Source organism: Chanos chanos, chromosome 12, assembly GCF_902362185.1.
Source record: "Chanos chanos chromosome 12, fChaCha1.1, whole genome shotgun sequence".
Lineage (NCBI taxonomy): Eukaryota > Metazoa > Chordata > Actinopteri > Gonorynchiformes > Chanidae > Chanos > Chanos chanos.
This window is the reverse complement of record NC_044506.1, coordinates 21,218,800-21,241,674: the sequence shown is the minus strand read 5'-3', so window position 1 is coordinate 21,241,674 and position 22,875 is coordinate 21,218,800. Positions and strand designations below refer to the sequence as shown.

Below are 22,875 nucleotides of genomic sequence, written 5' to 3'. Positions count from 1 at the left end.
GAAAGAGAAAGAGAAAGAGAGAGAGAGAGTAAAAGAAATTCAGACTAAACTATTAAAACCACTGTAATTGACTGGAGGGCATTTTGTCTAGCTGCTATGCAGAGTCTGTTTTATGTAAATCTGGCAGTGGAGCAGGAGACTCGAAACACGTGAACTTTCATAACATGAGCAACGAGCTGGGGTTTGAAAACTCCACGGTGCACCAGACTGGAGCCGGACCGTCCGGTGTGCGTCGCGGTGCGGCCTTACGTTTGACCCCTGTAACACGGCATTTGGAAACAGAGAGGGAGAGAAAAAAAAAAAGCAACAGCGGGACAGATGTTCTGGGTTTTAATCTGTTTCTGTGTTTGTGTGGGTGGGGTATGTGAATGTGGCACTTCACAGGCTATTGTATGATCATAGGATTTCTGTTAGAAGGATCCAGAACATGTACAGAAAACACTAAACGTAAAGACAAAAGCTGACTGCAGTATGTTTTATAATTTGACACTGATATCAGGTACAGTGCAGCATGCTATTGCACACCGTAACAGAGCCTCTGGTTGTCTGACAGTATTCAAACGCTTACGTATGCCTGGCACAGCGGTGTATGTTTTACGGGACGGCGAGAGAACGGGGGGGGGTAATCTGAAGTTTTGATTGGGTAATAAGATGACTGGTTTACGCTTACATGACGTGCCGAACGTTGTAACGTGCCGGGTGATTGTATTGAGTGTGATGGTGTCTAATGCCTGGTGGAGAACAGCTGTCATGTTTGACCGAACCTAGTGTATACAGCGAATTTAGTGGAGGAGAGTAAAACAATTAAAAAAAAACAAAAAAAAACATTTAAAAAAAAACAAAACAAATTTTTTTTTTTAAAAAAAGCGACGTTTGACATGTTAGCAGATTCTGTGTGGCTCCCCTAAGACGCCTCCTCTGTTTTTTCCTCCTCTGCCTCCGCTTTCTCTTCTCCTTCCTCTTGCGTCACTTTATTCGCCTCCTCCGACTTCTCCCCCTCTTCGGTCGCTGGCTTCTCCTCCGCTGGCTTCTCTTCCGCTGGCTTCTCCTCTTTCTCCTCCTCTTTCGCCGCTGCCTCAGGCTCGGAGTTCACCGCCGCCGGCGTCTCGGCCTGAGTCTCCGCAGCCGAACTCTCGGCCTGAGTTTCCTTGGCGCCACTGCGCTGTTGGCTCAGAGCCTGGGCCAGGTAGCCCACCAGAGTCATGTACTCCTGGAAGCTGACTTTGCCGTCGTTATTGCTGTCGAGGCCCTCGCGCATCTGCTTTACTGCATCAGAGCTGTCTGTGTCCTGAACACACACACAAACACGTACACACACACAAACACACACACACACGTACACATGCATACACACACACATGTACACATGCATACACACACACACACACACACACACACACACACGTACACATGCATACACACACACACACACACACACACACACACACACAAACACACACACACAAACACACACGCACACATGCATACACACACACACACGTACACATGCATACACACACACACACACACACACACACAAAAGATCTTTCATTGAAAAAGTAACAGATCAAAGACTTTGAGGACACACCGAGACTCTGGGTCAGTATGAGTGCTCTGAGCCGGCGGCTAACTCTAAAATGACATTCATTCATTTAACTGTCTGCCCTCTCCGAGAGTGACTCCTCTGACAACTCTGTTTATCAGACGTCACGCGGCTCTCGGGTGACCCTGGGGTTAAGTGTCTTGCCGAGGACCGCGTGGGGTAAACAGATCTCAGGGTACTTTTCAGCACTGAGCGCAGTGTATGCGACCTCGAGCCGGTTAGGTCAGTTTGGTTTAGGTTAGACCCTGACATTTGACCTCTGATGGAGAAAACTATTAGTCTCTCTGGATAAAATCACCAGAACAATGCAAATCATGAGACGTGTAGTAGTGGCCCCCCAGACGGCTTGTGCTCCTGGACCCTTGTTAATGTGACTATCAGAATATAGTTCTGTTGTAAAGGGTGGGAGAGAACATCTGGGTCACAGCCAATAGGATCAGTGTTTAGACTGACAGAGGCAGAGGGTTATTTTAAAAAAAAGAGAAGAACAGGTTCCAACCGTCATTATGTTCTTCAGATTGTTCTGCACCAGCGTCTTAAAGTCCTTGTCCCCCAGGGTCTCCTTCCCCCTCGCAGACTTCAGGTACACCCCCACCACAGTCTTAATGGCCGTCTCCATGGTCCCCTCTTTCTGTAGGAGAGAGAGAGAGAGAGAGAGAGAGAGACAGAGTGAAAGAGAGAGAGAGGGAGAGAGATAGAGAGACAGCGCAAAAGAGAGAGAGAGAGAAAGAGAGAGGGAAAAAGAGAGAGAGGGAGACGGCAAATGAAGGATGAAATCTTCTTAAACGAGCTGGTTGGCTACATGGACAGAGCAGACACGTTGTAAATTGTAAAGGTCATGTGCGCTTGAAAAACAAAGTCGTCATCTACATACATTGGGAGAATCCCTAATTATGCCTTGTGTTTTCGCCTCGGATGCCGACTTTAACAGATGTAAAAACTCTTAAATGAGTCTTTCCCTCAACTGGAAAGAGAAGTGGTTGCCTTGGGCTGATCTAGTTTTTCCAGCAACCAGCATAATATCATCTCAGTTTTGTCCACTGGCCAGTGTGGGCACAGGCCCACACAGAACTACGGATGTCCAAAGGACAATTCACTCTTAAACAGACTGAAAACACTGCACTGAACGACTTAAAACACTGACACATTCCCATAAGTGGACATCATGGTGATATGGTATGACTGGTTTTGTACTCAGGGCTGGAAGTTATTCTCTTTTCTCATAAAAGGGGTGTTAAAGGAAAAAAGTGTCCACGGTTGGGTGTGTAAGAGAATACAAATGAATGCTGATGACAGTTTTTTAGTCCATTCTTTTAATGCTGTTTTTTTTAATAAAACCACATAAAGTAAAGATATATTTAAATTTACAGTTGATTGTAACAATAATATTATATTCATTATTCATAAAACATGATCAATAATGCGTCAGAAATTTGTTTTTTTTGTTTTTTTCAGGTAAAGACAAGTGCTAGGTAGCCAGGTGCATCCCCACGCATGGTAACATGAGTAGATACAATGTCCACTGACGTTTTAACGTACTGACTGCTGGTATCAGATTCACAAAGCATAAACTGAATAACTGCTGGGTTTTGGTCTCTGGCCCACCTGGCTAATTCACAGTAGCTTCTATCAGCCCAGCCACAATGTGACTGATCCAGTGTGTTTACTGCACTGCACCAAGTTAACCAAGAGCTTTCCAATGTTGAGCAGTACATTCAGAAACGAAGAACAATTCCAAACAAAGCTCTTTACCCTTAAACTCTATTTGTGCATATGGCAGAAATGCCCTGGACCGGCCACAAATACTCAGACTGATGACACAGTCACTGTATCCACTGTTTTAGAACAGCGAGGGAGGTTTCCCCGTGGCACCGTTCTGTCTTAGACCCGCCCATTTCCTGCCACCCCTTCACTCCCCACTCGGGGTCAAGGTACCACCGTCAGTGGGCGAGCCAGCCTCAACCCGAAGGTACCGAGTCAGACAACCGTGGGAGTGAGGTAAAGGTTCGGTCAAGAGCGAGCATAACTGTTCCAGATAGATACGTTTACCTGAGGGCTCCACCCCTGACCGGCACACCTGTATTACTAACAGCATCAATGACTCAGCACCTGACACCGGCACAACATGAGAGCAAATCCATCGTTTTTGGTTGGAGTGGGACATGCGGCGGGTGCTAAATTGCTCCAAATCTGCCACATTTTGACAGCACAAAAACATTTATAAAAAAACACTTAAAATCTATGAGAGAGACTTGGAAGATTTTAGTGTCACAGTTTATGAGCATCATAAAAAGTGGATGGATCTCTGTGGTTATAGTAACTGGCCCTGGCCTTTCTCCAGTCTGACTCTACCTCTTAACTGCCAGCATTCAGCTGCTACTGACGGCGGTGGCAAACTCACTATGTTTTTAAGGTGGAGCCATTTAAGTTGATGGTTACGATATCTCTTAGCACCACAGTTCTTAGAAGTAACTTCCTTATCACCTTAAATAAATGCCGCTATGCCAGTTTGAAAAATATGCCGTCTAATACGCTGGTTACACTTTTGTTTGTTTTGTTTTTGTTTTTTTATCTGTAAGATTCTAACTGCGGATCTTACTTGTTCTTAAATCTTAAGAGGAAGATTTCATTTCCCTCTCAGAGTGTAAAGGCAGAAAATTAAGTATCGGCAGATTATCAGGTTAACCCCTCTCCCTGAAAAAAAAAAAAAAAAAAAAAAAAAGGAAAAGGATTCTCCAAGAATATTAGTATCCTTGGGCCTCCAAACGCTGTAATCTATATCTGGGCCAATGACCAAACACTGGACCCTCCCTTAAGAGTTGGATCTCCAGAGCCAAGCACCATGTTCTACTGCACGGTCTGAGTTCTCGGTCAGAGTTCTGAGTGCTCATCATGAACACGGGTCCTCATAACTACATCGCATACTCGTGTAGGAAAAATTCATGCCTTGTTTTGCTGGGCATCCAGTTTTGGTTTAGAGCGTTTCATTCAGGTCAAGGAGTCATGCAATTACACTCTTTAATAATGGAAGAGCTGGTCTTGAGTTGAGTATCAGAACTTCATTTGAAATGTAAAGAGTTCCAAAGTGAGTTTTGGAGAGCGAAAAGTGCGCCAAACATGACAAACACTGGGTGATGACTGACTGCGAATCAACACAGTATCTCAGAGGTCAGAGAACAGGGCTGTCAACCAGTCAGGGTGCCTTTGAGCAACCCCGAATGACCCCAGGGCTGCAGAGCCATGACCAACCCAATGCTTTGATCTTTCACAAAGAAGATCTCTTCAGAAGAAGACTTCCTACAGGTCTTCTTCTGTTGTCAGAGAAGACGCCAGGGACCCAAACTTCTGTTATAAAACTGATCATAGTGTTGTATCGTAACCGAACACCTCGATTAAATGATGGCGTGGAGTAGCCTGTGAGGAGAAAGTGCGTTGAGTGTGAGCGCTGTGGAGAGAGCCTGGTAATCCTGAGCCCAGAACAGACAGTCCGCGGGCGATAAGGAGAGGAGAAGAGAGGAGAGGTGAGTCGTTCTGACTGACAAGTCTCCGGACACAATAGCCATCCTGATCTCTGATAGGTCATTTGATCTCCTGATGCCTAAACAGCAGCAGCGGCTTCAGGTTACCTGAAGGATTGCCCATGCTCCAACTGTTACTCTCTCTCTCTCTCTCGCTCGCTCAATCCTCAGGCATTTCAAATATTCTGATTAGCATTTATGAATGGCTAACGTGATTTGAATTCTTTTCTTAAGGTTTGAAATGTGACTCTCCTTCACACAGGCATGCTGTGTTGTGAAGTCATAGATGTTGAATGTTGCGTAAAAGACAGACTTGGAAGATAGCATAGAGAAGTACAGTTTGGAAAAAAAAAATATAAAAACATTCCAGCCATTCCAAAACCTCAAACGTCGATCGTTCATTCTCTGTGAAATGCATTCCGTGAGAAACAGTGGTCTCAAGGTCGCAGCCATTCCAATAAATACTTGTCAGAGGCTTTTTGTTGTATATGAAAACAACTTTTTGTCTTACATTAAACAATGCATTCATTACACGGTGCTGTCTATTACCTTACACTCTAACAATGTTTTGGGGTTTTTTTGAGCCTCAGTGAGTGCGTAGAGATCTGACTAGATATGCATGAATACCGTAGTGAAAATACAGTTAACACTGGTGACAGACAAGGTACCACAAATATGATGATAGCATTACCAGAAACACAGAGCCACACACACATGCATGCATGCATGCACACACACCCACACACACACACAAACCCACACACCAATGAATCTTTAGGGTGGAAATTCCATGCATTGCTGTCTACGAGAGTCACTCAAACTCGGCTGGAATGCTTAAGCATGATTTGGCCTAGTTTACCTCTGGACATGTCAAATGAGGTAGGCAAACACAGCAGCCAACTGGGGTAAATCTACATTTGTGTGCTGGTTGGACACACACACAAGTAGCCAATTAGGAAATAACTATTAGCCTAATTAGTGAGAGAGAGAGAGAAAGAGAGTGAGAGAGAGAGAGAAAGAGAGAGAGAGAGGAGACGCAACAGCATATTAAAGTATTTGGTTTCATAGTCTTCCGGTCTGGATACTTTTATACTGAAAAGACACAGAGGCACTGCTCTCTGCTCTCTGCATATTGTGGCTCTACCAGTAAAATGGTGTCAGTGCTGCTCCCCTGGCCTGTCTTACACAGCCTGCTCTCTGAGTCACTCGCTGCTGGATTAACCATGTAGTTTATGTGTGTACCTTTTAAACTTCCAGACTCCTGTTTACGACAGTCCCTAAAACTGAGTCGGTTAATGCTTTCCTGCCCAATAAAAATGTTTGTTATTCTATTTATACAGAAGCACCCCGACTAATTTCTAATAAAGACGGCATTTTCAGTGCTATTAGGTTTTGTTCTGAATGATTTTTAAATCAAAAACTTAAAATCAATTTCCAGATTATTTCTCTAAGTATCTAAGAGACTGTTTTATTCATAGTTCCGTTAAAGAATGTGAATTGCGACTGTACTGCTTCAGAAGGCCTGAGGTGTAAAGACAATGATTTCTGATTAGTCGTCAGGACGTAACTGCAAAAACTGAACAGCACTTATGCGTGATCTATTAGTTTCTATAATGATACAACAACGTTTTCCAGTTGCCAAACCCTAAATGTACAGCTAAAGAGCTGTAGCCAGATATATCCGTTTTAATGACAGCACTGCACAAACGGAATAACTGCACGGCTTCGGCCTCTCCTTTGAAAATACGCGTAGCGAAGAGATTACGTAGCCTATACTCCAGCGGCTAGTCTGTAAATGAATAGCGGGCCATACCTGTCTTATTTTAAGAAGGAAACGAAGTACACTGTGTACAGCATGAGATGCTTTCTTAAGAATCTCAAAGCTGTATCAGCAAATGTCGGTATAGCCTATTACATTGTCCACTGCGCTTTGTTCACTGATCTTGGTGACTCTTTGAACTTAGCACCCTAAACGCAACAACCCTCTCCACTGTCATTTCAGTCGTAAACGTACATTACTTATTCATACTTAGGCCTATAACCCGGCTACTCCATCATGCTGCGGCTAAATCTAGAAGTTCACCAGACAGTACGTGTGCTGCAAGAATCTCAAGACTACTTAATGAAGACGGTGCTTCCATTACTTGAGTAACGTCAGCGCAGCGGCTCTGTCCTCGACACCAGTCCAGCTAATCTCTATTAATGGTCGCAAAGGGCAAAAACACAACTACGCCTATAATTAAATAAGTAATCCTAATGGTCTCTCGTTTCTCTCCAATGCGCAAAAGAGATTGAGTGTTGCGTTTCCAAATAGGCGAACGTGATATGCACCACTATCTGAGTAACGACAATACCACCGCCCGTGTGTCATGAAAAATTAACGGAGGAACAAGTTAGGCTGTGCATATAAACCGCGACGGACGTTCTAACGGCGTTTCTTTTTCATATCTTTAACACGCGTCGTTACCGACAACACCCATTTTCACGTTAATGCAGACTCACAATGGTGCGAAGTCTGACAACTTATACGATGGTGTCTGACAGTGCCAGCAGGCGGACTGCCTCTAGCACGCGAAGCGGGCTCTTGATCAAGTGGTCCGGCTTCACCACGTATCTGATATGGGGTGCTAGCAATCTCCGAAACAAGCTGTCGTACTTTACCAAACTTGCCTATTCGCCCACTTGCGATAAAATGACGGCTACGAGCAATGCAGTCTCATTTTAATCTGTTCTTTTATGCGCGCGTATGTTAGCCATCCTGTACAGACTTCAATAACTTCACTTTCAGATTAAAAAAAAAGCTTTATATGGCGAAGCAGCGTGGCATCGAGAATTTACCCAAAAGATATTTGGTTATCATTCCAAGGGCATAACAGTGTGTATGCAACTTGTTTATTCAGCAAAAAAATAACATCTGTTCAATCAAACATGCTTTTGAAATTAAAGTCAGGACACCAAAAACAGTCAAACTGAATCAAGACAAGAAGTTGCGTAGACGCTGTCTAGTCAAAGTTCTAGGGTGGTATTCGCATAAGTGGGGTGTATCTAAAACGTGGCGTTAACATCTCTTTCAAACAAGCCTGTACAAAATTGTCGAAAGAAGTTTTTTTACACACTCACCGTAAAACGGACAGGACAGATTGTCTGTTGAGAAAAGCTTTAAAAGTTTATGCCGCGTTTATCCTTTCTCTTCTCTTTGCACACTAGACGGTGACAAAAAAACTAGTCAGACTAGAAAGGCTGCAGATTCTCTTCCGTGATTTATTATTTTTTTTCCTCCTAAACTTTTTTCTCTCTCTGACAAGTCAAAGGGCGTGTACCTGGGAGAGGGACAGGGAGGGGGGAACTAAGCTTGTAGGATAGCTCATGAGAACACTTTGAACATGTAAAACCAGCGTTTCCTTTCTCTTGGGACGAGGAAGTTTTCGTGGCAGATACTAGTTTCACGTCAATATTTCGGGTTTTCGGTTGGATTGGGTCTCGAGCAGTCTGCGCAGGCAGAACAGGGAGGGATTTGACTGGGCCTTTAGTGGGAATGACAGCGAGAGTGTTAACCCCTAAAGCTCTGTGATACCCGCGTGCCGACGGGCCTTCAGCGCCGCTGCAAAATGTACCCAAGGCACTTCGATGTTCAGTCAGAGCTCTATGTTTCGGTGAGGTATAGAGCTGCTTTGCATGTTAGAGATTGCTTTCAGAATACAGTAAAAAACGATCTTCCACGACAGGACAGTGAGTTAAGGTTGTGTGTGTGTGTGTGTGTCCGTATGTATGTTTTTGTGTGTGTGTGTGTTTAGTGGGTGCTGCCCTCAAAAGTGTGTGTGACTCTAGAGGTTTGTAACCCTCTACGTGTGTGTTGAGTGTAAACGACAGTTATTCTTCAGTCACACCTACCACTGTGTTTGATTAAGCTTACAAAGTCAACACTCCTCACCAACACTGCCAAGGGGCTCTTTGTATGTCAGTTAATGCTCCCAGACAAAGCAGAGTCCACAGACCCATACTGTGATACTGCACTGTGCTGGTGGAGGTTTGTTGAACAGAAGTGGATCATTGGGCCCGGTCCTTTGGCATGGGTCATGATCAGGGACCAGTGTTTCAGTGGTCATACAAAACAGGCAGGAAAAAAGCAGTTTGATTTTAAGCCATTTTTGACACAAAACCAAGAGCTACAAACATCTTAACGTCATTGCAGGATTTTTGTGTTCATGCCCCCAAGGTTCACTCTGAACTACTTTTTTTTTCTTTTTCTTTTTTAAACAAAGCAACCAGTAAACACAATGTAGAGTAAGGTTTTTCTCTCTTTTCACCTGCAAATCTGTCTATGGCACCTACTCTGCTTCAATGCAACATAATAGGAGTACCCTCTGTCAGTGAATAAGGTGTTTTATTGCAGTGTAATGATTATATTAAATTAAGGTTGATCAACAGTGTCTTACCGTGAGAAAATGTGTGAGTCAATGTGTATCAGAGATAGAAAAAAACCCCATTATGGTGCAATCAATAAAGAGATTAAGACAATGTAGTATATGGAATAAAACAATAGTCCCTTTTATTTGGAATCACATGCCTTGGAAATGGTTAACCACAGTGTACAGCGTCAATATTTTTACGACCATAAGAACGGTATTGCGGTTAAACTTGGCGTTACTGTTTGATAAGCGTCTGGTCTCTCAGAGACTGAAGTTGCCGCGCTTGCTCGCTAGTTTGCCGATAAGTTGCCAGAATTCCAAGAAATTTAGCTCGCCATCGTTGTTCTCGTCCAGCGAGCCCATCAGCTGGTCAATGACGGCAGGATCAGCGGCGTTCTGTGGGTAATCAACAAGACAGAGAGAGCTATTCATATTCAGTATGAATGAGAGAGAGAGAGAGAGAGAGAGAGAGAGAGAAACGAACAGCAGCAGCGGCAGCAGCGACCTCTAGCGGCGCTTTTATGGCAAATGCTTCACATTCTTTTCAGTTGATCGAAAAATCTGGGGAAATACAGGCCGGAACCACATTCCTGAGTTTCGTCTCGCGTCTTTCTCTCCCCTGATTTGACGCGTGGATAAAATATTTTCGTACACAGTGCTGCATCTGTACCGTTTATGGTGCTACCCATCCGGTTAAGGTGTTACCAGTTGAAAGGGGAAATCTTAGTTCTGAATGTGAAACAAACAATGGTCAAATATGAAATACTGCAAGACTTTTTTGGGGGGAGGGGAGAAGATAAATGAAAATTAAAAAAAAAAAAATGCACCAAAATATTTTTAGTGTCTTAAAACCAAGCAATAGCTTGATAAACCGAGTCCAATAATAAGTCGCTAGATAATATCTGCAATGTTATAAGCACACATGCTTTTACATCACTCACAGATTCCTGACATTTGCCAAGACAATGTCTCATTCCTGACATCTCTTAATCCTGACAAAAAGGTCAGACCTGTGATGTGTCATTCATGCGTGAAGATTATGAAGAGTAACTGACCTTGACTAGATTAGGGAGCTGGGATACCACCAGGCTCTGAAACTCTTCTTTGCTCAGGGTTTGAGAAGAACCATCTTTTCCCGCGTAGGTCTTAAAGTGAGTGACCAGTGTGTCTATAGCAGCCTCCATGGTGTGGTGAAGAGATTCTAGCAGCTGGAAACCAAGACAAGAGAGTTGTGTGTGAATGTCCATTTGTGGACTGAATTAAACACAACATCTGGACTGACAAGCACACTTTGTGTTTTCAGGGTAACCCTCTGTCATAAGAAAGCAGTTTTCTGAGGTGCATACTGAAAAAAAAGACAGAATGAACGAGAGAGAGAGAGAGTGTAAAAACCACGTACCTGGGAGAAGAGTTAGGCTAAGTGCAGCAGGTGTGTGTGGAACCTTGTTTTCTCTCTCTGTTCTTCTCTTCCCTTTTTATTTACACCATTGAAGCACGGAGCTCAGCGGAAAACACAGAACCCTCATCCTCTATACACAAACACACACACACACACACACACACACACACACACACACACACAGACCCCCCATCAACTGTCAGAATTTTCCTAACAAAAACCTCCAGCGGCTCTCTCTCTCTCTTTCTCTCTCTCTCTCTCTCTCTCTCTCTCTCTCTCTCTCTCTCTCTGTCTTCCTCCCTCTGTCTGTCTGTCTGTCTGTCTGTCTCGTTCTCTCTCTAAGACAGACACGCACATACAGAATTTCACACAGAAGAACACGTAAGTGTTTTATGAGTTATGACAATAGAAACAGAACAACAGAATTCTACATGGAAATGAAGAGTGTGATATACAGGATTGTTGACTGATGACAATGCAACTTTAGATCCAGTTGGTTAAACCACAGTGTTGTAGATGCAAACAGTCTTTATCAGGAAATGATTAGGATAACATGATAAAACAGTCTGATAACACGACATAAAACTGACACAGCAACATTACGTCATCCTTAACAGTCTGAATCATCACTATATACAACCCTCACGTTTCTCTCACATTTCTCCTCTTTTACTAAAACAGTCTGAATACAACCTCACATTTCTCCTCTTTTACTAAAACAGACTGAATACAACATCACATTTCTCCTCTTTTACTAAAACAGTCTGAATACAACCTCACATTTCTCCTCTTTTACTAAAACAGTCTGAATACAACCTCACATTTCTCCTCTTTTACTAAAACAGTCTGAATACAACATCACATTTCTCCTCTTTTACTAAAACAGTCTCTGAACACAACCTCACATTTCTCCTCTTTTACTAAAACAGTCTGAACACAACCTCACATTTCTCCTCTTTTACTAAAACAGTCTCTGAATACAACCTCACATCTCTCCTCTTTTACTAAAACAGTCTGAATACAACCTCACATCTCTCCTCTTTTACTACAACAGACTCTGAATACAACCTCACATTTCTCCTCTTTTACTAAAACAGTCTGAATACAACCTCACATTTCTCCTCTTTTACTAAAACAGTCTGAATACAACCTCACATTTCTCCTCTTTTACTAAAACAGTCTCTGAATACAACCTCACATTTCTCCTCTTTTACTAAAACAGTCTGAATACAACCTCACATTTCTCCTCTTTTACTAAAACAGTCTGAACACAACCTCACATTTCTCCTCTTTTACTAAAACAGTCTGAATACAACCTCACATTTCTCCTCTTTTACTAAAACAGTCTGAACACAACCTCACATTTCTCCTCTTTTACTAAAACAGTCTGAACACAACCTCACATTTCGCCTCTTTTACTAAAACAGTCTGAACATAACCTCACATTTCTCCTCTTTTACTAAAACAGTCTGAACACAACCTCACATTTCTCCTCTTTTACTAAAACAGTCTGAATACAACCTCACATTTCTCCTCTTTTACTAAAACAGTCTGAACACAACCTCACATTTCTCCTCTTTTACTAAAACAGTCTGAACACAACCTCACATTTCTCCTCTTTTACTAAAACAGACTGAATACAACATCACATTTCTCCTCTTTTACTAAAACAGTCTGAATACAACCTCACATTTCTCCTCTTTTACTAAAACAGTCTGAATACAACCTCACATTTCTCCTCTTTTACTAAAACAGTCTGAACATAACCTCACATTTCTCCTCTTTTACTAAAACAGTCTGAATACAACCTCACATTTCTCCTCTTTTACTAAAACAGTCTGAATACAACCTCACATTTCTCCTCTTCTACTAAAACAGTCTGAACACAACCTCACATTTCTCCTCTTTTACTAAAACAGTCTGAACACAACCTCACATTTCTCCTCTTTTACTAAAACAGTCTGAACACAACCTCACATTTCTCCTCTTTTACTAAAACAGTCTGAACACAACCTCACATTTCTCCTCTTTTACTAAAACAGTCTGAATACAACCTCACATTTCTCCTCTTTTACTAAAACAGTCTGAATACAACCTCACATTTCTCCTCTTTTACTAAAACAGTCTCTGAACACAACCTCACATTTCTCCTCTTTTACTAAAACAGTCTCTGAATACAACCTCACATTTCTCCTCTTTTACTAAAACAGACTGAATACGGCCCTCACATTTCTCCTGCCAGTCTGAATACATTTATCCTTTCTAAGACGGTCCAAATACAGCTTTATGTCAAACAAAAAAAGAAAGCACACTCCCAGATATGTTCAGTAAGAATGTGCTGTACCAACATGTCAGAGCTGATCAGCTGTGTGGTCTGACAGATGCGCAGAACGATCTGCTAGTTTACAGTTTTCTCTTACCCGCATTCTTGATTGTCTGATTTATTGTCATAGATTTGTTCCTCCACAAGTGACAGTAATAGAGAGAAGGGCACTGACTGAGGCCTTGAAGTTGTTTTTAAAAATACTCTGTGTTTGAGTTGACAGTGCGGTACACAAACCAGCAAGGAGAAAGTGGCCTTACAGTCATCTAAAAAGATATTAATTGCTCCCATTTCTGTGAAATTTCCCCATCATGAACTACTGTGTGCTGCACAACATCGGAAAAAAACTGTATGGTAATAATCACATAGTATTAACACACAAACAAACAACATATTTATCATTTCCTGACGTGTGTGTGTGTGTGTGTGTGTGTGTCTTTTCAATGTATTGATAGGTAGTACTGATCCAAATATCAGTGTGGTTGAACTAAAGCAGTCTTGTTAGCTAGCCAGCTGTGACCTGACTACACACTGAATGTGCTTGTGCTAGAATTACAGCTATGACTGAATTTGAGTCAGACAACGGGAGAGAGAGAAACCACTGTAGGTGCAATGCAGCTCAGATGTTCCAACAACCCAGTGTGTGGGTGCGTGTGACTGAATGTTAGCATTTGAATTGGAGACGGGGTAAATTAGAAAAGAGAGGGGGGAGAGAGAGAGAGAGAGAGAGAGAGAGAGAGAGAGAGAGAGAGAGAAAGAGAAAGAGAAAGAGAGAACTTTGAGTGAGAGTTAAAAAAAAAACAGAGTTAAGAAAAATCATGAACTGTGATTATTTTCACAAATTCAACAAAGTTTATTCTGACATTTTTGTCATTTATTTTATTTTCTCCAGCAGTTCTCCTTTGACTCTGAAAACAGGAGAGTATTACACAATCGTTCTGTGAAATTAAAGCACAGCTCATTTCTTCCTCAGAAAATATGGCATCAACTACATCTCATCTTACATTAACCACCAGGAGTGGGCTTTTAAAAAGGCCAGTATAATCTGCTCACAGTGTGCTTTCTTCCTGTCTTTCCTTCAACACACACAAACAGGGAGAGAAAAAAAAATGATTTCATCTAGTACAGACAGATACAACAACTTAACTTACACTTGTTCTTTTGTTTGTTTGCTTCTTTGTTGTTTTTTTTTGTTTTAGTTTTTTTTTTTTTTTTTTTTTTGCTCGCTAAGACAATATGAATTTAACTTCACCTCAACAGCAAAACAGCAAAATCCTTCTGAAATCACTGTTTTCTTTTTTTCTTTTTTTTTTCTACACAAATATTTATAGGACATTAAAAAGAAAACTCTTTACAGATGACACAAAAATGACTTGGAAACCCGGACAACAAAACTGAACAGTTTGCTCCCGGCGAATAAGGACACAAACCCAAGTGACTGCTCACCTCATACATCCGGTACCTTCCAATTACTGGCCCGTACACAATCACACACACATGATACGGGTACCGCAGCCGGTTCTGTTTGGAGAGGAGTGGACAGAGAGGAGAGGGAGGGGTCACATGCGTTCAGATTTCATCAGTAAGACTATGCTATATGAATAACTCCTGTGAGATACTGATAAAGAAACAAAAAATGCAGCCTGGTACACAGCATAGAACGATTCCATTGTGCGCGTTTAGATTTCAGATTTGATTGTGTAGCATGGTTGTTTTTTTGGTTTGTTTGTTTGTTTGTTTGTTTTAAAGCTTATGGCAAAGTCTTGTCTGTCCGAGAATCTCCCACTACTGCTGGATTTGATTCAGGATTCCGGAACCTCTGAATTCACTCCAGAGAAAAAAAAGCTTTTCCGCCAAGTGTTTTTCCGCTGATGAAGGAAATGTTCCATAAGACGCAGACTGGAGAATGTGAACACAGCTGCCTTCAAAACGGAGAAATATTCTCTCAGCTATTTTTATAAGTACCGTCGAAAAACCAACCAACCAACACTTTATAAATACTCCATGTTGTTATGGCTACATGTCATTCTGAAGATGATCTTCACTAAATGACCATTCATCACACGTTTAATTTGTTACACATTTTTTATGTGCATTTTAAGTGACTCTCTGCCGTCTGAACCTAAAGCTGACCACTCTGAGAAGGCGTGTTTGTGTTTCGGGGATTGGACTGATAGTAGCTTTTGAGATGTGGATGCTGCAGGAAGTGAAGTTCTCAAACGAGGGAGAAAAACTGAAATGTTTTAGAATTTAAAAAAAAAATCATTTGTTTCCTTCATTCCCCTACATGAAACGGCACATCAGCAAACTCAAACAGTGTCCCCATAACGCACAAACACCGAGACCACACACACAGATACGAGAACTGTCTGCTTCTACCTAGAAATAGGGGCTGAAATGGAACATATACATAGTTCATTGCGGTTCAGAACTGTTCAGTTAAGTTTACCTACCAGCTTGATCAAATGAACGTGTTCAACACTGCATTCCCCTACACAGTCAAAACACAATGCCATCTGTCAGTCAGTGGCTCTCCTGGGCGGTCACAGTCACTGTCATACTAATAACACTAGCTGAAATGATGATAATCTCACCTGTGGTGTCCGTCGTCTAGAAATATATCAATGTTGTAAGTGCTGTGAAAATGTATTGCAGGGCAGTCAGAAAGAAAACCCAGTTTTCATTCAGAAAAAAAAAGGCTGGGCCTACTTGTAAACACCACAGTGTTTTGGTTTGAAATGAACCAGTAATTAAAGAGTGTTTTCATTGAGAAAGGGCAGACTCCAAAGCTAATGAAGAAGTTCCTCTGCTTTTCTGTTAAATAAAGGAAATGAACTCTTTGGGAAACGAGGGAGCTCTTTTCTCTGGATGATACTCATAGCCCTGGAGCCACAGAGACCCTCCTTCTGTTCTCCTTAATGAAACCCAGAAGTGTCACTCAAAACAGTCAGATCAGGTTCACTCCCTGCTCGACTCCTCTGGCCCCCAAACCAACACGGTCCAAGACTGAATGACAGTACACAAACGGGTTGATCCAGAACCACTGTGGGAACACCCCCCCCCCCCCCCCCCCCCCCCCCCCGAGACACCACTGGACAGTCGACTCTCTCGGTTATTTAGGCGACACACAGCAGGACAGGCGAGCACAGCATTTTGGGAAAGAAAAAGAAAAAAAACGGACCAAACAGAGGTAGATCAGACTTCACTGAAGGCAAACACTCTTTTTACACAAATGTTTCACAGGGTGGGACAGATCATTACAATCACATCTGGTTTTTGGATTGTTTTTTTTGATGTTGTTGTTGTTGTTGTTGTTGTTTTTAATTTTCTCTGTAATCCTCTTCCTTTGTTCTAAGCAGTGGCCGCGGCAAACTTCCACAAAACTTCTTTCTCAAACTCCTCCATCTCCTCTTCCAAAGCATCATTACTGCCTCCCCACTCCTCATCCTCCAAAATGTCGGCCAGGTCCTCCAGTACGTCCGCCACATCCTCGGCGAACTCACCGAAGCTCATGCGGTCATGGGCGAAGGTGCCGCCGCTGAAAAACTGGGCGACTAGACGTCGGAGCGCCTCCTCGTTGTCAGAGGGCAGGCCCTGAAGCTTACCCAGGTACTGGTCCAGGACGGGCTGAAATTCAGCCAGTTGCACAGGAACAAACCCTTCCGCTGCGGCACAATTGGCAATACCGCGGCAACCCTCTGGGGGGCGCTGGTTCTTCCTGAGTTTCTCTTCTTGGTGTCTCCAGAAGCTGTGGAGCTTGTTGTTTTGGGCCTTCTGGGACTGTTGATGGCTGTGGTGTTGTTGTTGATGATGATGATGATGATGATGACGGTCGTGCTGGTGATGGGGAGATGTCTGGCGGCGGCTGGCCTGCCAGGGCCTCTCCTTCTTTCTATTCTCTCTCTCCATCCTTCTCTCATCTTTCTTATGCTCCCACTGATCTCGGTATTTCTTCCAGTGCTCCCGAGAGTGGGAGGTCTTGTCATGCTCCTTCCATCCGCCATCGCGCTTGTCTCTGCCGTGTTTCTCGTCTTTCCTCTTCATCATCTCGTCCCGCGTCCAACAGCCGCTCCCCTGTCTCTTCTTCTCCCGCTCGCAGCCGCCCTCTCTCTTTTTTCTCTCGTCCTCCTGGTGTTTCCTCCTCCTTCCCTCCCTCTTGTCCAGCTGCTCCACCTGTTCCGAGAGTCTCCTCTGCATCTCCACCATCTCTCTCACGCCCTTCTTATACGCCCCCTGTTTCTTCATCTCCTCCAGCCTCCTCCTGCTCTGCTCCAAAAGCATCTTCTGTCTCTGGAGTTTCTCCTTCTTATCCTGCCACCTGTCGGGGCGAGGGGGAGTCACAACTGCTTCTCCGGGGCTGTCGGCAGAGGGCTGGGAGGAGCTGGAGGTTGGCTCGGGGGTCTCCTCTTCAGCTACGGACGACAGAGAAAACAACTATGAAAGAAAGCACCACAGACTGTATGACCATGGTACAAATGTAACCACTGACAAAAACAGAAAAATGAAAGAAAGCACCACAGAGTGTATGACCATGGTACAAATGTAACCACTGACAAAAACAGAAAAATGAAAGAAAGCACCACAGAGTGTATGACCATGGTACAAATGTAACCACTGACAAAAACAGAAAAATAACATTTTCAGACAGTCACGCATTGTTCTGTCTCCTCTGTCCCTCTGATTCCAACGCCCCCTTTTCAGAACTCTACCTGTCTGTTGTCTGTCAGCACCTGTCTCTCTGTTAGCACCTGTCTCTCTGTCAGCACCCGTGAGTTGTCACTATCTGTTTCTCTCTCAGTACCTGTGAGCTGTCTGTACCCGTCTGTCAGTATCTGTCTCTCTCTCAGTACCTGTGAGTTGACAGTATCTGTCTATCTGTCTCTTTCTCAGTACCTGTGAGCTGTCTGTACCCGTCTCTCTGTCAGTATCTGTCTCTCTCTCTCAGTACCTGTGAGTTCACAGTATCTGTCTCTCTCTCTCAGTACCTGTGAGCTGTCTTAGCTCGATGACTCGGGACCTCAGTGTCTCTAGCTCCTCCTTCAGGCCGGGTAATGCGGACAGTTGCTCTTTCAGTTTGGTGTTTTCTTTCTCTGCGGTTGCACTGTCTGCAGCCATCTTCAGAGCTTTGTCCAGTTCCTCTCTCTGGGCCTAAGCGTGTAAAGGAACAGATATAAAACAACTGAATTGTCTACTAACAGCTTTTAATGTCATCACCATAACAGATATTCAGATATACTAACGGTACACATGTGGCCAGGAAGCTTTTAACCCCAGACTTTTTCATGTCTCCTGCTATGCTGCATTGCTGAACATTGCGAGTGGATGTAAGATTGTACAGATGTCAGGAGCCAAATCAGATGTGAGAATGCTAAGTGGCAAAGTGACCGGCTACAAAGCTCACAATGTGATTAGTGTCAGGAGTGCTACAGAATACAACGGCAAAGTTAATGTTGACAGGGCAGTCCTGATTAGCTGATTAGTATTTTAGTTATTACATTTATAAAGAGAGCGCTGTCCAGTCAGACACACTTAAGGCTTTGTGTGGCACGTGAACAAGTCTAAGGATGCTCTCACATCAGATACATGTGTTCCCGTTTTATTTTAGCTGATGTGAAAGCTCCACCTGTTATGGACCAAATATTCAGACCCTGGTCTGTCTCTGAGCAGGCTGCATACAGACGATGGGGCTGTGATTTTATCTGAGGAAACACACTGATCTAACCCACGCTAATACTGTGCATAAAAAAACCCCACAAGATATTTGCTCTATTTAATATGATCCCTGTGACATCACGGCTGTCAGAATGACACTAGTCATCTGAAGGAGTGTCTCAACTCTTCCCATTAGCTGATGACAAGCAGCTCCTCAAAACAGGATTTTTCTTCAGAAAATTATTTGAAATGATAAGAGGAAAAAACAGATTTCACAGTGTTTTATGCTGTGAAATTAAGGCTGTCAAAAGTCAACAAACGTAATCAAAGGTAATGAAACCACTTTTTGTGTGTGTGTGTGTGTGTGTGTGTGTGGGAGGGTATCTGAACACATTTCTGATGTATTTTCCCTCTCTAGGCCAGACAGTTTTGACAGCTGACAGAGGACTGAGGAAAAACAAATGATTCCAGAGTTGAATTTTGTACTGCTCAGTGACAAGACTGTCCTCTTGTGTCTCCACACAGTAAAATCACAATATTTCTCATTCAGATAGATACTACGGCGTCTGTGATGGGTCAAATTACAGAAAGAAGTAAATGAATATGGAATGTGGAGAAAGAAAGTGAGAAAGACTGACCTGTAGCTGGGCTTCCAGAACAGCAATCTGTTTCTTTTCCTGGTCAAGTTTACTGAGGACTTCCTGTGAATGGATTGGTGGAGGGAACAAAACTTAGTCCATTTCATACAGAACAAAACAGTTCTGAACTCTTACGCTTCAGCCATGTCGGCAATCCCCCCAAACATCTGCCAAAGATCAAATGGACTAACACAGGCCAAACATCAGCCAAAGATCAAATGGACTAACACAGGCCAAACATCAGCCAAAGATCAAATGGACTAACACAGGCCAAACATCAGCCAAAGATCAAATGGACTAACACAGGCCAAACATCAGCCAAAGTTCAAATGGACTAACACAGGCCAAATATCAGCCAAAGATCAAATGGACTAACACAGGCCAAACATCAGCCAAAGTTCAAATGGACTAACACAGGCCAAATATCAGCCAAAGATCAAATGGACTAACACAGGCGAAAAGATGGAAAGTAGAAGAGAGGGACCTACCTGATCAGTCAGTTCCACACCATCAGAATCATCTGTTAAGAAATGAAAATATATTTTTAGCTTGAAAGAAACTAAGACTAAATAGCTATTAGCACCGCACAAATATATAAGCTTGAATACATTTACATTACATGCCTCTTAATGTAACATCTGTGCTTATACTTATCATTAGTAGATCAGTATTAGTATCTGAGCTGGGATATATGTTTGATTTTCTGTTGTGCATATGTGATGTGTATTGTAATATTCTGTCATATTAGTGCGTCTGTGATGTTATTCCCTAACAGTAGAGGGCAGTGTGGGAGAGTGATTTATCCTGGGACCACAATTTTGTTCACGATCAGAAGTTTCCTCTCGTAACTGCGAGGACTTGGTGTATGTGATTCACGTCAGCCTGTCTCACTGTTTCTGTCCTATGGTTCAGGACGGTACGGTGCGAAACGCGTGTGATCTATGCTAAATAAAACGGCTTGTGTGAACTTGAGTAAAAGGTTTTGGTCTTAACTAAGCAGGAGTAGTTAAACGCTCTTTATAGCATGACGTTGGCGATCTGCACTGTACAGCCTGTTGTTGTAGGTTGGTACTCATAGACCGCACCGGACGGCACCTCACGTCTAGGACTGTCTGGTGTCTGTTTAGCTGTGTACGTGTTGTTTGTTTGCATGTTGTACGTCACTTTGGATAAAAGAATAAATGAAGAAATGTGAAGGTCAATGATAGAAAAAGTAGATTTCTCAGTCTGTTGATATAAACAAACAAACAAAAAACAAAACAAAAACATTAAGATACCAAAACCTCAGCACAATCTCCACAACAGCAAAACATTCCCACCACGACCCAAACACGACTCCGTCACATTCCCACCACAACCCAAACACGACGCCGTCACATTCCCACCACGACCCAAACACGACTCCGTCACATTCCCACCACGACCCAAACACGACTCCGTCACATTCCCACCACGACCCAAACGAGACTCCTTCACATTCCCACCACGACCCAAATGAGACTCCGTCACATTCCCACCACGACCCAAACACGACGCAGTCACATTCCCACCACGATCCAAACACGACTCCGTGGTTTGCGGTGGGACCTGTTGCTGTTGGGAGTTGGGAGACGCGGTGTCAGCGGGACTGACGTGGCACTTCAGTTTGCTAGTGTAACAGGAAGTGAAGTTAATCACTTTCATTTGGACATCAACTCAGTTCCTGTTATTAGGTCGGAGTCTAAATTGAACAGAACAATTTGGAACCAATTTCTTCAACTACGACTTACATAAAAAAAATGATGTAAAGGCCTGCAGAATGGAGCAGCGAATTTCAAGAAAATATTGAACGTTGGAATATTTATTACGCTATGTAATCAGTAAAGCTAAACCATAAGATATGAACGAGTTGTACTCCTCAAAAATAAGTGGGTGTATAACAAACCTGGTCACAGGAAGCCGTCAAACATTTACACAGCTGGCTACGAACTTAAATTTAATATACATTTATGCACTTAAAACCAGGATAAAGACATTACCATACACTTATAAATCCACTCAAAGGAAAATAATTTTATTTCAAGTAAAGAGTTGATGCATGTACTCTCTTATTTTTAGACTTTTTTCTTTTTTCTAACACTACAGCAGACGAGGCACAGGTGGTGTGTTTGGTGAAAAGATGCACAGCACTCTGATGAGAGGGGCCAGGAAGAGTCGTGACATTCTTTGTTAAACAAAGAAAAAAGTGCCGCTTTTGAAAAGTGTTGTTTTGATGCATCCACGTAAAGTATTATTCACTTTTAGGACTATAATGTTGTTTTGTACTTAGCCCTAGGCTTTTGTGTTCACCTTTATCATTGTGAGTCATTCTGGAGAGCCTTTTAAACGACTGATGGGGTGTGTGCGTGCGTGTGTGTTTGTGTGTGTGTGTGTGTGTGTGCGTGCGTGTATGTTTGTGTGTGAGTATGTGTGTGCGCGCGTGTGCGTGCGTGCATGCATGAGCGTGTGTGTGCGTGTGTGTGTCTGTGTGCGTGCGTGCATGCGTGAGCGTATGTGTGTGTGTGAGTGTGTGTTTGTGTGTGCGTGTGCATGCATGCATGCATGAGCGTGTGTGTGTGAGTATGTGTGTGTGTGTGTGTGTGTGTGAGTTAGTGTGTGTGTGTGCGTGTGTGTGAGTGCGCGTGCGTGTGTGTGCGTCAGACTGGCAGTGGGTGGGTGTATTATCTTGTTACACTGACCAGAGAAGAAAAGGGAGCCGAGACAGAGGAGGACCAGAGCACCGATAATCAGCTGATTCAGAGAGAAGCTTCGTTTCTCCTCTTTTCTCTTGGGAGGGACAAACACCTCCTCCTCCTCTTCGTCCTCCTCGTCTGAGGTTCTCCTCAGAGCAACAGCGGGCGTCGCATGTCGAAGCCTTAACCCGTCATCCACGGCAGGCCTGTCCACCCCAAAATCTGCACCTAAAGATTCTGCCAGGAAAAAAAAAACCAAAAAAACATTACATCTGTTCCATAATCTACACCATCTCTGAAATCCAGTAAGGAAAAAGAATCCTTTCAGTTTTCCTTTCCTTTCATACCTGGCTCCTTGACCACCTCTGTCAGCTTTTCAGCTAGTTCAGTCTCCTCCCTCTCGCGCTCCTCTGCAGGAGCCGTGCCTGTGGTCTCTGGGTACAGGGTTTCAGGGGCTGGACTCTCTCGTGTGGAGCCAAAGTCAAAGGGGGAGTCAGAGGGTGAGGGAACTAGGGGTGGACTTTCAGGGATAGGGCTTACATCTGAATGAATGTCAAGGGAAGGGCAAACTTCAGGGGCTGGTTTAATGTCAGTCATGACTTCAGGGGCTGGGTTAATGTCA

General features: G+C 43.2%; 3 protein-coding genes across 3 annotated transcripts; all 3 read right to left on the bottom strand.

Annotated features, from left to right (window-relative positions):
* Window positions 1–877: 877 nt before the first annotated feature.
* s100u (S100 calcium binding protein U) lies at window positions 878–8,345 on the bottom strand. Its single transcript, XM_030789244.1, has 3 exons — window positions 8,242–8,345; window positions 2,103–2,234; window positions 878–1,288 (listed from the first exon to the last, which is right to left on the bottom strand). Exons 2-3 carry the CDS (start codon window positions 2,220–2,222, stop codon window positions 905–907), a joined length of 504 nt encoding a protein of 167 aa, XP_030645104.1. The 5' UTR covers window positions 2,223–2,234; window positions 8,242–8,345; the 3' UTR covers window positions 878–904.
* Window positions 8,346–9,791: 1,446 nt separating this feature from the next.
* On the bottom strand, window positions 9,792–10,714 carry s100a11 (S100 calcium binding protein A11). Its single transcript, XM_030788584.1, has 2 exons — window positions 10,586–10,714; window positions 9,792–9,926 (listed from the first exon to the last, which is right to left on the bottom strand). The coding sequence occupies exons 1-2, from the start codon at window positions 10,712–10,714 to the stop codon at window positions 9,792–9,794; spliced, it is 264 nt and encodes an 87-aa protein (XP_030644444.1).
* Window positions 10,715–16,339: 5,625 nt separating this feature from the next.
* pbxip1a (pre-B-cell leukemia homeobox interacting protein 1a) lies at window positions 16,340–22,857 on the bottom strand. The gene is made up of 6 exons (XM_030789364.1): window positions 22,601–22,857; window positions 22,260–22,490; window positions 20,031–20,062; window positions 19,543–19,605; window positions 18,238–18,400; window positions 16,340–17,664 (listed from the first exon to the last, which is right to left on the bottom strand). Exons 1-6 carry the CDS (start codon window positions 22,848–22,850, stop codon window positions 16,604–16,606), a joined length of 1,800 nt encoding a protein of 599 aa, XP_030645224.1. The 5' UTR covers window positions 22,851–22,857; the 3' UTR covers window positions 16,340–16,603.
* Between the last annotated feature and the right edge of the window lie 18 nt (window positions 22,858–22,875).

Excerpts from the sequence above, each read along its gene's own strand:
- s100a11 (XM_030788584.1), bottom strand. The coding sequence starts at position 10,714 with ATGGAGGCTGCTATAGACACACTGGTCACTCACTTTAAGACCTACGCG. Across the intron at positions 9,927-10,585 it reads AGCTCCCTAATCTAGTCAAG|AACGCCGCTGATCCTGCCGT; the intron begins GTCAGTTACTCT and ends GATTACCCACAG.
- pbxip1a (XM_030789364.1), bottom strand. The coding sequence starts at position 22,850 with ATGACTGACATTAAACCAGCCCCTGAAGTTTGCCCTTCCCTTGACATT. Across the intron at positions 20,063-22,259 it reads CGGCTCCCTTTTCTTCTCTG|ATGATTCTGATGGTGTGGAA; the intron begins GTCAGTGTAACA and ends ATTTCTTAACAG. Across the intron at positions 19,606-20,030 it reads GTGTGGAACTGACTGATCAG|GAAGTCCTCAGTAAACTTGA; the intron begins GTAGGTCCCTCT and ends ATCCATTCACAG.
- s100u (XM_030789244.1), bottom strand. The coding sequence starts at position 2,222 with ATGGAGACGGCCATTAAGACTGTGGTGGGGGTGTACCTGAAGTCTGCG. Across the intron at positions 1,289-2,102 it reads ATCTGAAGAACATAATGACG|GACACAGACAGCTCTGATGC; the intron begins GTTGGAACCTGT and ends GTGTGTGTTCAG.